Source organism: Pristiophorus japonicus, chromosome 7, assembly GCF_044704955.1.
Source record: "Pristiophorus japonicus isolate sPriJap1 chromosome 7, sPriJap1.hap1, whole genome shotgun sequence".
NCBI classification, from domain to species: domain Eukaryota; kingdom Metazoa; phylum Chordata; class Chondrichthyes; family Pristiophoridae; genus Pristiophorus; species Pristiophorus japonicus.
Window position 1 is genome coordinate 235,610,594 of NC_091983.1, and position 14,762 is coordinate 235,625,355.

The 14,762-nt window shown below is 46.7% G+C and overlaps 1 protein-coding gene across 1 annotated transcript in view; it reads left to right on the forward strand.

Annotated features, from left to right (window-relative positions):
• Positions 1 to 14,762, forward strand: part of LOC139266700 (equilibrative nucleobase transporter 1-like) — an 83,659-nt gene that overhangs the window by 56,325 nt on the left and 12,572 nt on the right. Inside the window, exons 7-9 of the mRNA XM_070884289.1 lie at positions 968 to 1,185; positions 3,165 to 3,371; positions 5,676 to 5,825. Coding sequence (XP_070740390.1) covers positions 968 to 1,185; positions 3,165 to 3,371; positions 5,676 to 5,825 — 575 coding nt within the window. The remainder of the gene's footprint in view (positions 1 to 967; positions 1,186 to 3,164; positions 3,372 to 5,675; positions 5,826 to 14,762) is intronic.

Consider the following 14,762-nt stretch of genomic DNA (forward strand, 5'->3'; position numbering starts at 1 on the left):
CTCCACAACAGCACTAACAAACACTCCCCCTAGGACATTGGTTCCAGTCCTGCCTCGGTGCAGACCGTCCAGTTTGTACTGGTCCCACCTCCCCCAGAACCAGTTCCAATGTACCAGGAATTTGAATCCCTCCCTTCTGCACCACTCCTCAAGCTACGTAGTCACCTGAGCTATCCTGCAATTCCTACTCTGACTAGCATGTGGCACTGGTAGCAATCCTGAAATTACTACTTTTGAGGTCCTACTTTTTAATTTAGCTCCTAGCTCCCTAAATTCGTCTTGTAGGACCTCATCCCATTTTTACCTATATCATTGGTACCTATATGCACCATGACAACTGTATGTTCACACTCCCTCTTCAAAATGTCCTCAACCCGCTCCGAGACATCCTTGACCCTTGCACCAGGGAGGCAACATACCATCGTGGAGTTGGAATTGCGCTGGGGGAGGGGCGGAGTCGGTGATATTTTCCTAACTCTTGCGTTGGGAGACACATGTGCAGAAGGGAGACTTAGTACAAATAGCTACTCCGTTGTTTCAACAGGGACGAGAGCATCAATGGTGGTGGTGAGGGTGTGAATTACAAACTGGAATCTAATTGAGGAATTTGGGGTTGTTTATATAGAGCATAACAGATACCCCGGAGTTTAACAGGCTAGAATCTAATCGATGATCATTTATATATAGAATAACAGAAATTCTGGGAGTGAATTACAAGCTGGAATCTAATCGAGGGGTTTGAACAGTTTATAAATAAAACCAAGAGTAAGTTAAAGGCTGGAATCTAATTGCGGGGTTTGCGGGTGTTTATATATCGCACAACAGATACTCCAGAGTGTTACAGGCTGGAATCTAATCAATGGGTTCAGATGGTTTATATTTAGAATAACAGATACCCCGGGGTGGGTGTTAATTGAAAGAATTAGACGCTGTATTTAACGAGGAATTTCTTGCTTTGTTCGGACAGGATGATTTGTGCGAAGTTTGAATTGAAAACCTTCTCCTGCGTGGAAGGGACTGAGAGCCAGAGGAAGCCTTACGGAGGGATGGATGGAGATAGGAGCGAGACAAGGGAAGAGACAGAAGGAGTCAGGGGGGAGAGAAGGGAAGAGACAGAAGGAGACAGGGGGGAGAGAAGGGAAGAGACAGAAGGAGACAGGGGAGAGAGAAGGGAAGAGACAGAAGGAGACAGGGGAGAGAGAAGGGAAGAGACAGAAGGAGACAGGGGGGAGAGAAGGGAAGAGACAGAAGGAGACAGGGGAGAGAGAAGGGAAGAGACAGAAGGAGACAGGGGAGAGAGAAGGGAAGAGACAGAAGGAGACAGGGGGGAGAGAAGGGAAGAGACAGAAGGAGACAGGGGGGAGAGAAGGGAAGAGACAGAGGGAGATAGCGGGGAGAGAAGGGAAGAGACAGAGGGAGACAGGGGAGAGAGAAGGGAAGAGACAGAAGGAGACAGGGGGGAGAGAAGGGAAGAGACAGAGGGAGATAGCGGGGAGAGAAGGGAAGAGACAGAGGGAGACAGGGGAGAGAGAAGGGAAGAGACAGAAGGAGACAGGGGGGAGAGAAGGGAAGAGACAGAAGGAGACACGGGGGAGAGAAGGAAAGTGACAGAGGGAGATAGCGGGGAGAGAAGGGAAGAGACAGAGGGAGACAGGGGAGAGAGAAGGGAAGAGACAGAAGGAGACACGGGGGAGAGAAGGAAAGTGACAGAGGGAGACAGGAGCGAGAGTCACGAAGAGATGGAGATAATTGATGGTGTGAATCCCCGGTTGCTTGGACCAAGAGGTGAGAACATCTTCCCCCTCCGCGCCCACCTTCCCTATCCCTCTACCCCTCCTCCTCACCTTCCCCATTCCCCTTCTCTCTCCATCTCCCCTCCCTGTCACATTCTCTCTTCCCTCTCCCAATCCCCTCCATCCCCCTCTCTCCCCCTCTCTTCTCACTCTCCCTTTCAACTTTCCTGTCCCCCTCTCCCCCACTCCAGCTCCTCCCTCACCCACTCCTCTCTCCCCCATTCCTCTCCCCTCTTCACCCTTCTCCCTTACACCTTCCCACTTTACCCTCTCCTTTCCTCTCCCTTTCCCCTTCCGCTCTTTCTTTCCCCCTTTCCCACTCCCTTTTCCCCTTCCGCATTTCTCCCTTCCCCCTTTTGATTGCACCCTTTCCTTTTCCCCTCACCCCTTCCCATTCTCCCCTTCCCTCTTTCCTTTTCCCCGATCACCCTTTCCCCTTCCCCTTCCCTTTTCCTACCCTTCCCTTTCCATTTTTCCCTTTCCCCTTGTCTCTCCATTTCCCCTTCTCTCTTCCCCTCTTTTCCATGTAGGCTCCTTTGTTTTATTTGTGGAGGCATAGGCCGAGAAATCCATCTCTGCTGGTGGTGCACAATGGCGGTATCGGACCGGCCCCCCGTTACACGCAGACCCTGGAATTCAGGTCCATTTCAGCCCGAGAGGAATTTCTAGGCCAGAGAGTTCAAAAGCAAGGAAGTTATTGCTAAACCTTGGTTAGGGCTCAGCTGGAGTATTGTGGCCAATTCTGGGCCCCACACTTTAGGAAGGATGTCAAGGCCTGAGAGAAGGTTAAGGGGAGATTTACCAGAAGGGTTCCCGGGATGAGGGACTTCAGTTATGTGGAGACTGGAAAAGCTGGGGTTGTTCTCCTTACAGCAGAGAAGGTTAAGGGGAGATTTGATGGAGATATTCAAAGTCCTGAAGGGTTTTGATTGAGTAAATAGAGAGAAACTGTTTCCACAGGCAGGAGATGGGTAACCAGAGGGCACAGGTTAATGATAATCGGCAAAAGAACCAGAGGGAAGATGAGGATAATTTATTTTTACACTGTGAGTCGTTGTGATCCGGAATGCGTTGCGTGAAAGGACGGTGGAAGCAGATTCAATAATAACGTTCAAAAGGGGAATGAGATAAATACTTGAAGGGGAACTCCATTTGCAGGGCTATGGGGACAGAGCAGAGGGGAAGTGGAACTAATTGAATGGAATCTTTCAAAGTGCCAGCACAGGTAGGATGGGCCGATTGGCCTCCTTCTGTGCTATAAGTTAGGGTGGGAAAGGGCGAGGATTTCCAGTCGGCCGCCCTGGTCGAAATTGTTCTGTGAAATGTCTGAAGACTGCGATACATTTTTCCTTGGCTAATTCTTGCTCCATTTAACTCTTTGTTTCTCCTCCCCTCCCACTACAAACTCGGAGGCAGAAGGGAATGAGGAGGAGATTCCCTCCTTCAGGAGCTGCATCTTCTCCAAGCTCTTCCTCACTCACATGCTTTGGCTCTCCATCATGCAGCTCCGACTCAACCTGTTCATCGGCACCCTGAACCCCATGCTCAGCCTGCTCGCCAGCGGTGACTCCAGACAAGGTAAGGGGCAGAGGTCACTCGCTGATTATAGGGAGGGGAGAGGGGTAGAAGGGGAGAGGGAGAGAGATGGTGAGGGGGAAAGAGGGGAGAGAAAGGAGGAGAGAGAGAGGGGGAGAGAGAGAGTGAGGGGGAGTGAGGGGGGGGGAGAGTAAAGAAGGGGAACAAGGTGAAGAGTGATACAGGGAGAGAGGGGGAGGGGTGAGGGGGATAGTCATGGGGGAGAGTGCGGGGAGACACAGGGAGAGAGGGGAGTGGAGGATAGAAAGAGAGGGGAGACAGAGGAAGAGAGAGAGAGAGAGAGAAGGGGAAGAGTGAGGGAGGGACAGAGTGGGAGAGAGAGAGAGAGAGGTGGAGACAGGGAGGGTGGAGAGTGGGAGAGGAGGGAGAGAGGGGAGAGGGGGAGGGACAGAGAGAGGGAGTAAGGGAATGGGAGAGAGAGAGAGGGGAGAGAGAGGTAGGGGAGAGAGAGGAGAGATGGAGGGAGGGCAGAGAGAGAGAGAGAGAGATGGAGGAGGAGAGAAATCTGGAGGTCGAGAGGGAGATGGAAGGGAGGGAGAGAGAAGAAGGGAGAGAGGAGATGGATGAGAAAGCAAAGAGAGGGGGAGAGAGAGGAAGGGAGAGGGAAAGGAGAGGGGAGAGAGAGAAAGGGATGAGGGAGAGACAGAGGGTGAGTGGCGAGGGAGGGGAAGAGGGAGAGCGGAGGGAGAGTTAAATGGGGGAAGAGAGAATGGGGGAGTGGAGATTGGGGGAGAGGTGGGGAGAACGAGTCGGGAGAGAGAGAGGGAAAGGGGAGAGAAGTTGGTGAATGAGCCTTTGTTCACTCCCAGCCCGATCACATCTCAGTGAGGTGAGGTGTCCAGGGAGCAGATGGGGTGTGAGGAGCAGGGTCACCTGTCTGTCTCTCTCTCTCCCTCTCTCTATCTCCCTCTCTAAGGCACAGAGCAGTAAAGGCCCAGGCTCCATCCCCGACCTGTGCTCAGTTAGCTAATCTCACACCCTGTGTGGTACTGAGCCCCACACACACAGAGCAGGAGAGGCCTACACAACCCCTGTGATGTCATTGCATGGGCGCCAACCTCTGTGATGTCATCGCGTGGGCTCCAACCCATGATGTCATCACGTGGGCGCCAACTGTCATCGCGTGGGCAAAAACCCCTGTGATGTCATCACATGGGCGCCAACCCCTGTGATGTCATCGCATGGGCACCAACCCCTGTGATGTCATCGTGTGGGCGCCAACCTCTGTGATGTCATCGCGTGGGCGCCAACCTCTTTGATGTCATCACGTGGGCTCCAACCTCTGTGATGTCATTGGGTGTCTCCTTGTCTGTCGATTTTCCTCTCGTATCCCAATCCGCATGTCATATCCCAATCCACACCTTGTATTCCAATCCGCACCTCGTATCCCAATCCACACCTCGTATCCCTATCCGCATCGAGACTCGAATCCCAATGCACACTGAGACTTGAATCCCAATGCATACCGTGACTTGTATCCCAATCCACACCTCGTAGTCCACTCCGCATTGAGACTCGAATCCCAATCCGCACCTTGTATCCCAATCTGCACCGAGACTTGTATCCCAATCAACACTAAAACTCACATCCCAAGTTGTGTGTCTATCTGTGGGAGAGCAGGATTTGGCTTCACCATTCTAAATCCCACTCCCTCATGTGTGGGACTCATCCCAAACGACACCTCAGGAAAAAAAATCACAAAATATTGAGCAAAAAAGCAGCAAAATGTTGTTTGATTCTAACTATCTGCCTCTGTCTGTTTCTCCCTCTTTACCTCTCTCTCACTCTCTCCCTGCCTCTCTCTCACTGACTCCCTGCCTCTCTCTCTCTCTCTCTGTCTCTCTCTATGTCTTTGTCTGTCTCTGGTTTCCATCTTTGTCTCTGTCTCTCTGTGTCTCTCTGTCTGTCTCTGTCTCCCTCTGTATCTCTCTCTGTCTCTCTCTGCCTCTCTCTCTGTCCTTGTCTCTGTTACTCTCTCTGTCTCGTTCTGTCTCTGTTCTCTCTATGTTTCTCTCTCTGCCTTGGTATCTGTAACTCTGTCTCTCTCTATATCTTTTTCTGTCTCTGCCACTCTCTGCCTATCTCTCTCTCTTTCTCTGTCTCTATGTTTCACTCTCTGTCCTTGTCTCTGTCACACTATCTCTCTCTTTCTGATTCTGTTCTCTGTATTTCTCTCTCTCTCTGTCTCTTTCTCTTTCTCTCTTTTTCCATGTGCCTCTCTCTCTCTATCTCTATCTTTTCTCTATGTCTCTCTCTCTCTGTCCCTCTCTCTCTCTCTCTCTTCAGTCAGCAGGTTTACAAACGCGTTTGCCTTCACACTATTGTGTGGTATTCTCTGCGCCCCCTGGAATGGGCTAATCATGGACCGGCACAAAGGCAGAGCCCAACCTTCTGATAATGTCTCAGCTGTGAACACACAGTCGATCCCAGTCTCAGGTAATCCAACTGTGAACACACAGTCGATCACAGTCTCAGGTAATCCAGCTGTGAACACACAGTCGATCCCAGTCTCAGGTAATCCAGCTGTGAACACACAGTCGATCCCAGTCTCAGGTAATCCAGCTGTGAACACACAGTCGATCCCAGTCTCAGGTAATCCAGCTGTGAACACACAGTCGATCCCAGTCTCAGGTAATCCAGCTGTGAACACACAGTCGATCCCAGTCTCAGGTAATCCAGCTGTGAACACACAGTCGATCCCAGTCTCAGGAAATCCAGCTGTGAACACACAGTCGATCCCAGTCTCAGGTAATCCAGCTGTGAACACACAGTCGATCCCAGTCTCAGGTAATCCAGCTGTGAACACACACCTGTCCCAGGTACACAAACCTCTGATCTCTGGGGCCAGGGATCAAATTCAGCCCCAGACAATTGGAGATGAAGGGCTCCTGTGACTCTGTTTTTGGGACAGTTGGGGTATGGGGGATTTGGGGGAGTCTCTCACTCTCTGGGACAGTTTGGGTACGGGCGATTTGGGGGAGCCTCTCTATTACTGGAACAGTTGGGGTACGGGGGATTTGGGGGTGCCTCTCTATCTCTGGGACAGTTGGGGTACGGGCGATTTGGGGGAGCCTCTCTATCTCTGGGACAGTTGGGGTACGGGCGATTTGGGGGGAGCCTCTCTACCTCTGGGAAAGTTGGGGTATGGGGGATTTGGGGGAGCCACTCTCTGGGGCAGTTGGGGTATGGGGGATTTGGAGGAGCCTCTCTCTCTGGGACAGTTGGGGTAGAGGGATTTGGGGGGAGCCTCTCTCTGGGACAGTTGGGGTATGGGGATTTGGGGGCAGCCTCTCTCTCTGGGACAGTTGGGGTATGGGGGATTTGGGGGAGCCTCTCTCTCTCTCTGGGATGGTTGGGGTATGGGGGATTTGGGGGGAGCCTCTCTATCTCTAGGATGGTTGGGGCACGGGGGATTTGGGGGAGTCTCTATCTCTGGGAAAGTTGGGGTATGGGGGATTTGGGGGGAGCCTCTCTACCTCTGGGATGGTTGGGGTACGGGGATTTGGGGGAGTCTCTATCTCTGGGACAGTTGGGGTACGGGAGATTTGGGGAGCCTCTCTATAGAAACTTTAAGGGGGAGACTTTCGCCGTATTTTTTGGGCGTTTTTTATGAGAGAAAGCGCCCGGCGAAAGTTTGCCACTTACCTTTTGAATGGGACCGCCCAGATCGCGACATGACCGCTGGGATCAAAACCTGTGTGCACCGCCGAGCGAAGTGCCCGGGCCTAAGTTTGGCCTCAATGGAAGCCCATCCAGATCGCTGAGGGAACTGCCCACAGAAAGCTGCTTTTTCAGCCCGGTCGGTGAGTACTCTGCAAAGAAAGGTGAGTTAAAGATTCTTTAGTTTTTTTTAATTGTAAAATGGCGATTAGCTTTAAAACTGTCTTGGGTATGTTTTTTTACTTTTTATTTTTTAATATTGTAATGTCTGTAAGCTTGTAATGTTTGTAGCTCCACACTGTGGATGTGGACGTATTGTGTACTGCAAGTGCATAGTTAATCATTAAGCAGAACGAGGCAGTTTCCGGGGTCTTCCGAGAGAGCTGCCTCCATGTTAGGAGCTGTGTGTGTTGTGCTCTGTGAATATATCACATTTGGCAACTGAGATGGGATTTTTCGGATGATTTAAAGCTTAATTTTTGTTGGTGAAGGATTCAGCCAGCCGACAGAGAGACTTTGGAAGTTTCTGTCTTTGGAAAAAAGCTACAAAATCCGAGGTAAACTACAGCACATGGTGTGAACAGCTAAAGATTAAAATGGCAGGTGTATTGGGACATTTGTGTGAGTATAGACACGACCGGAAACATTTTAAAGCATACGTGGATCAGCTAGAAATGTATTTCACTGCAAATAACATAATCGAAGTTCCAGACAATGCAGTCCAGAACCAGGCTGTGTTGGAACGTAAGAGTGCGATCTTCTTATCCAAGGCAGGTCTGGCATTATACGAAACCCTTGTAAATCTGCTTGTGCTTAACGAGCCAAAAGACACAATGCTTAAAGAGATTTTAACGAAGCTGGAGCAGCACTATAACCCCAAACCGTTAGAAATTGCTGAAAGCTATCGTTTTGGGATTCGGAGTCAAAAGGCTGATGAAAGTATTGGTGATTACATCATAGCATTAAAAAAGCTATCAATGCACTGTAATTTTGGACACTTTCAAAACCGAGCATTATGGGATCGTTTTGTTTGTGGGGTGAAAAATGATGCGATCAGAAGGAAGTTATTGACAACAGATGACTTGACTTTTGAGAGCATGGCCGAACAATATTCCTGAGAATTAAATAATGATTACGGTTGTCAGTCAACCGAGGTAAATCACCTGCAGGTTCAAAGTAAAAGACGGGCATGGCCGAATGTCTCAGAAACTGGAAATTCTACCAGAGCGTCGAAGTCATGCGATAGGTGCTTGGGATAACACATTGCTCAAAATTGCCCATACATGAAGGCAGAGTGTTTCTTCTGCAGGAAGACTGGGCATCTTGCGAAGGCACGCCGACTGAAGGGTAAACCAGCTTTTAAAGCTATGAGTCCAGCGTTCAAAGCTATGAGTAGAAATCCAAAGAGACTACATAGCATGGAAGAACAGCAATAGGACGAGGAGATGTTAGAGTTACACGTCATCAGAAGCACGAGGTTAACGGACAGCGATTCGGAAAGCATCAAAATCCACATAGCTGTTGCGGGATTCAAGATACCAATGGAAATTGACACGGGTGCATCCGTGAGTGTTGTACCGGGGTCACTGTACTACGACAAATTGCATGATTTCCAACTGAAGAAATCCAAGATAGAGCTGTAAGGCTACTCGGGAGAGAAAATTCCTGTGGTAGGTCGTATCACCATACCGGTGAAATATAAAGATCAATTTCAGAACTTGCCTCTAATAGTAGTGAAAGGAGACAAGTCTGCCTTACGAGGAAGAAATTGGTTGAGCTCACTGAAGCTGGATTGGAGTAAGATTTTCTGTGTGGAAGCGAGATTTTCATCAACGGAAGAGGTTATCAAGCAGTATCTGAAGGTGTTCTGCAAAATGAGCAGTCCGATCCAAAGTTTCAAGGCGGGTGTCAGGGTACAGAAGGACGCTAGATCGGTTTACTACAAGCCACGTTCCATACCATAAGCACTCAAGGAGAAAGTTGAGCAAGAAATCAAAAAAGTAGAGACTGAGAACATTATTTGTAAGATAGATCGATGTAATTCGGCTACACCCATTGTTGTTGTACCTAAGTCCGATGGCAAGGTAAGATTGTGTGGTGATTATAAAGAAACCGTAAACCAGGTTCTAGAGGGTAATGTCCCCAATACATTGCCGAATATAAAAGATTTGTTCACAACACTGACAGGTGGTCAGATCTTCTCAAAACTGGATCTTACGAATGCCTGCTTCCAGCTTGAACTAGATGAGGAGTCCAAGTCATGTTTGACTATCAATACTCATCTAGGCCTATATCAATTTAATAGGCTACCGTTTGGAGTGTCTTCCGCCCCTGCCATATTCCAAGGTGTGATGAACCAGATTTTGCAAGGTATTGAAGGGGTAGTATGTTATTTGGATGACATACTAATTTCAGCACCAAATAGGCAAATTCATAATAACATATTGAATGAAGTCCTCAAACGGCTAGAGAAGCACAAAGTACGAGTGTCTGCTCGTAAGTGTGAGTTATTTAAAAACTCAGTGGAGTACTTAGGGTACAGAGTAGACAAAGATGGTTTACATCCAACCATGGAAAAATTGGATGCAATTAGAAATGAACCCACTCCCAGGAATGTCACTGAACTTCGTTCATTCTTGTGTCTTTGGAACTATTATGGGAAGTTCATACCAAATTTGGCTACATTATTACATCCACTGAATGAACTTTTGAAAAAACAGGCCCATTGGAAGTGGCCAAAAGAATGCAATACAGCATTCAAGAAGTGTAAAAGCAAATTGGTAGAGAGCACCATGTTAGTTCACTATGACATATCTGAGGAGATTAAGCTAGCATGTGATGCCTCTCCGTATGGATTTGGGGCAATAATCTCTCATGTATTAAGTAGTGGGGAGGAGAGACCAATTGCTTTTGCTTCACGCACTCTCAGTGCCAATGAGAGTAATTATGCGCAAATTGAAAGTGAAGCTTTGGCATTAATTTTTGGGGTCAAGAAGTTTCACAAATACTTGAATGGTCGTAAGCTTACCATCGTTAAGGACCATAATCCCCTAACAGCAATCCTCCATCCAAAGTCCCCAGTTCCAACCTTAGCTGCAGCCCGAATGCAGAGATGGGCTTTGACTTTGTCAGCATATACATATGATATTGAATACAGACGATCAGCTGATCACAGTAATGATGATGCAATGTCTAGATTGTCTTCCCCATCACAAGTTACACCCGATAGGGAAGAAGTTTTTTATTTTTCATACATTGATGAACTGCCAGTCACAGCTGAAGAGATTGGTAGAGCAACCAAACGTGACCCAGTGATGTCAAAGGTGTATGAGTATATTGCAAATGGATGGCCAAACCAGATAACAGCCAAAGATACACATCCATTCTTCATTCGTAGGAATGAATTATCAGTCGATAAAGATTGTATCATGTGGGGTGCAAGAGTGGTTATACCAAATAAATTCAGTTCCAAATTATGAGGAGACCTCCATGACCAGCACCTCGGAATGTGCTTGACCAAGATTTTTGCACGCAGTTATTTATGGTGGCCAGGTCTTGAAAAAGATATAGAGTACATCGTGAGGCAGTGTACAACATGTCAATCGGTAAGCAAGCAACCACCACCAGTACCATTACAGCCATGGAAATAGCCTCCCAGGGTGTGGCAAACGCTACATATTGATTTTGCTGAGTTAGAAGGACAATTGTTCATTGTGAATTATAGCTATTCGAAGTGGGTTGAGGTGTTTCCAATGTGGAAAATAACAACAAGTAAAACCTTGGACATTTTGCGAAAATTATTTTCTGCATTTGGCCTCCCTGAAGAAATTGTTTCGGATAATGGACCACAATTTCGTTCAGAAGAATTTGCACAATTCACGAACAAAAATGGTGTGAAACATACCAAGGTTCCACCATACCATTCTGCTTTGAATGGTGCAACAGCGCGCAATGTACAAATTATAACACGTGCCCTCATAAAACAAATGTTAGATCCTAATCCAAGGAAACAACAGTTGTCATTGGATCATAAATTGGCTAATGGTTTGATTACATATCGAAACACTCCTCATACAACTACTGGTAGGACACCAGCAGAGTTGTTTCTCAAATGACAGCCACGAACCAGATTCTCGTTGTTAAAGCCAAATTTGGCACAGTCCGTAGAAGAGACACAATTAAGACAGAAAGAGAATCATGATAAAGGTAGAGTAAAAGAGAGAATTTTGAAATTAAGGCAGAAGAGGAGAGTGAAGAACCATCATCATAAATGGTTAAAGTGGTTACCAGGAAGAGTGGTGAAGATATGTGGTACTCGCACATATTTGATGAAGATGTTTGATAATGGACAGGTTAGGTTTGTTCATATTGATCATATTTACCTACAGACAGGGAAGGAGTTGAAGGTGGGAATGATTCAATTATTTATGACTCATCAGACAGTTTTGATACACCAGTAGCAAATCCTAAAGTCAATGTACTGGAAACAAATCCAGGAGAGAATCAGAATGAAAATCTGAGTCCGAGTCGGGAAAACAAAGAGCCTGAAGTTAGAGTGAGTTCAAATGAAAATCAAGGACATTCCGTGGGGGAAAATGTTCCTCCGGATGAGCCTCGAATGAGTTTAGATTCGACACCATGTTTGGAATGTTTTGTTTGAAAGTGAAGGTATCCTTTTCGAAACAGAAAACAAGTGGTGAAGTTAAATTTGTAAATATGGAAAAAAAATAAGTTTATATCCTGTGTTATGTATAAACATGAAAGTTATGTATGATGGTTGTTGTGATGGCTTCTTCATTAAGGAGGGAGAAGTGTAATGTCTGTGAGCTTGTAATGTTTGTAGCTCCACACTGTGGATGTGGATGTATTGTGTACTGCAAGTGCATAGTTAATCATTAAACAGAACTAGGCAGCTTCCGAGAGAGCTGCCTCCATGTTAGGAGCTGTGTGTGCTGTGCTCTCTGAATATATCACAAATATAGCCTCTTTTTTAATTTTAAATGTACTTAATTCATTATTAATCTCATCATTCAATGATGTAGAAACATAGAAACATAGTAATTTGCAGCGCAGTAGGAAGCCATTTCGGCTCACCGTGTCCGTGCCGGCCGACAAAGAGCCACACGGCCCTCGGTCAGCAGCCCTGAAGGTTACATATAAACCTATGAACAATAATCAATGGCGAAAGGTAAATAGCATCCGGCCCAACCAGCCCGCCCCACAAAACTGCAATATTCCATGCATCATAACATTTTTAACTCCACCCCACCTGGAGGCATGCGATCTCCTGGGAGAGGTAAAAAAACAGAATAAAAACCCAGGCCAATTGGGGAAAGAAAATCTCGGAAAATTCCTCTCCGACCCATCCACGTGATCGAAACTAGTTCAGGAGATCATTCTGGCTGTATTCAATTCCCTGAAGTACTTACCATCGTATCTGCGCCAGCCAACAGAGGTTATCCAGTCTAATCCCACTTACCAGCTCTAGATCCATAACCTCCACCTCAAGTGCCCATCCAAGCATCTTTTTAATGTGGTGAGGGTTTCTGCCTCTACAATCTTTCCAGGCAGTGAGTTCCAGACCTCCACAATCCACTCCGTGAAGAAGCTTCCCCTCAAATCCCCTCTCAACCTTTCACCAACCACCTTAAACCTATGCTCCTTGTAATTGACACTTCCACCAAGGGAAAGAGGCCCTTGCTATCCACTATATCTAGGCCCCTCAAAGTGTCATACACCTCAATGAGGTCTTCTCTCAGCCTCCTCTGTTCCAATGAGAAAAAACCCAACCTATCCAATCTGTCCTCATAGCTAAGTTTCTCCATTTCACGCAGCATCCTTGTAAATCTCTTCTGCACCATCTCCTGTTACAATCAGGTCCTTTCTATAATACGGCGACCAGAACTGCACACAGTACTCCAGCTGTGGCCTAACCAGGGTATTATACAATTTAAGCATAACCTCCCTGCTCTTGTATTCTATGCCTCGGCAGCGAAAGACAAGCATTCTGTGTGCCTTTTTAGCAGTATCGGCATTGCCCCTTTCCTTTGTGAAAACATACACAAAGTATTTATTAAGAACCATACCAACATCTTTCACCTCCACACACAGATTACCTTTGGCCTGCTACTTTCAGGGATCTGTGGACAAGCACTCTAAGTCCCTATGTTAATTTACATTTCTAAATGGCCTTCCGATTAATGTGTATGCCCTTTCATTATTAGCCCTCCCCAAGTGCATTATCTCACACTTTTCTAAATTAAATTCCATTTTCCACTATTCTGCTCATCCGACCAATAGATTGATATCCTCCTGCAGGCCATGACTTTCCTCTTTAGTATCAACCACACAGCCAATTTTAGTGTCATCTGCAAACTTCTTAATCGTATATTCAAATCTAGATCATTAATGTGTACCACAAAAAGCAAGGGACCCAGTACTGAGCCCTGCGGAACTCCACTGGAAACATCCTTCCAATCACAAAAAGATCCATCAACCATTTGCTTCCGACCTTTAAGCCAATTTTGGATCCAACTTGCCACTTTGCCCTGGATCCCATGTGATTTTACCTTTGTGACCAGTCTGCCGTGTGGAACCTTATCAAAAGCTTTACTAAATCCTTATACACTATGTCGTATGCACTACCCTCATCGACCCTCCTGGTTACCTCCTCAAAAAATTCAAACAGATTAGTTAAACACGATCTTCCCTTAACAAATCCATGTTGACTGTCCCTGAGTAATCCTTGCCTTTCTAAATGTAGATTTAATCTGTCCTTCAGGATTCTTTCCAATAATTTTCCCACCACTGAGGTTAGGCTAACAGGCCTGTAATTATCCGGCCTATCCCTTTCTCCCTTCTTAAACAAGGGTACCATATTAGCAGTCCTCCGGCACCATGCCTGAATCCAAAGAGGACTGGAAAATGATGGTCAAGGACTCTGCTATTTCCTCTTTTGCTTCGCTCAACAGCCTGGGATGCATTTCATCCGGGCCTGGGGAATTATCCACTTTCAAAGCTGCTAAACCCCTCCATACCTTCTCTCTCACGATGTTTAATTGAGCCAGAATTTCACACTCCTCCTCGATAGCAGTATCGGCATTGCCCCTTTCCTTTGTGAAAACAGACACAAAGTATTTATTAAGAACCATACCAACATCTTTCACCTCCACACACAGATTACCTTCATGGGGCTCAAATTTCCCCAGGAGATGCCCCGCTTTTTTTGGTGCAAGTAGCTTTTTTTGGAGTAACTTAAAAATCGCAAATTTCCCCATTTAACCTGCTCCAGTGTAAGTCAGTTAGTTAGGTTTTTTATTAGTTTAGTTTTTTTTCTCCAAAAGGAGGCATTACCAGCCACTTCCACCTCTTTTGGCCATAGAAGCAAATTTGGCCAGCTAAGAGTTACTCCAAACTAACTTAGGCCAGTGTATGTGGCCACTTTTGTAGGCACAGAAAACCTTACGTACATATAAGAAATCAGCACAGGTAGCTCGAGATGGGGGTGAGGGGGTGCGGGGGGTGGGGGCAGGTGAGTTAGAGGATTCTAAAGCACTAAATACCTTCACAGCATCAGCACAACATCACGATATCTTCAGCACAACCTCTTCACAACATCATCAAAAATAAAGGAAAGACAAATCAGTTACTGAAAATAGAGCAGTCCTGCCTTGCTGACTGCAGAACGCTTCGGCTAGCCCTTCAGCTGGGGCG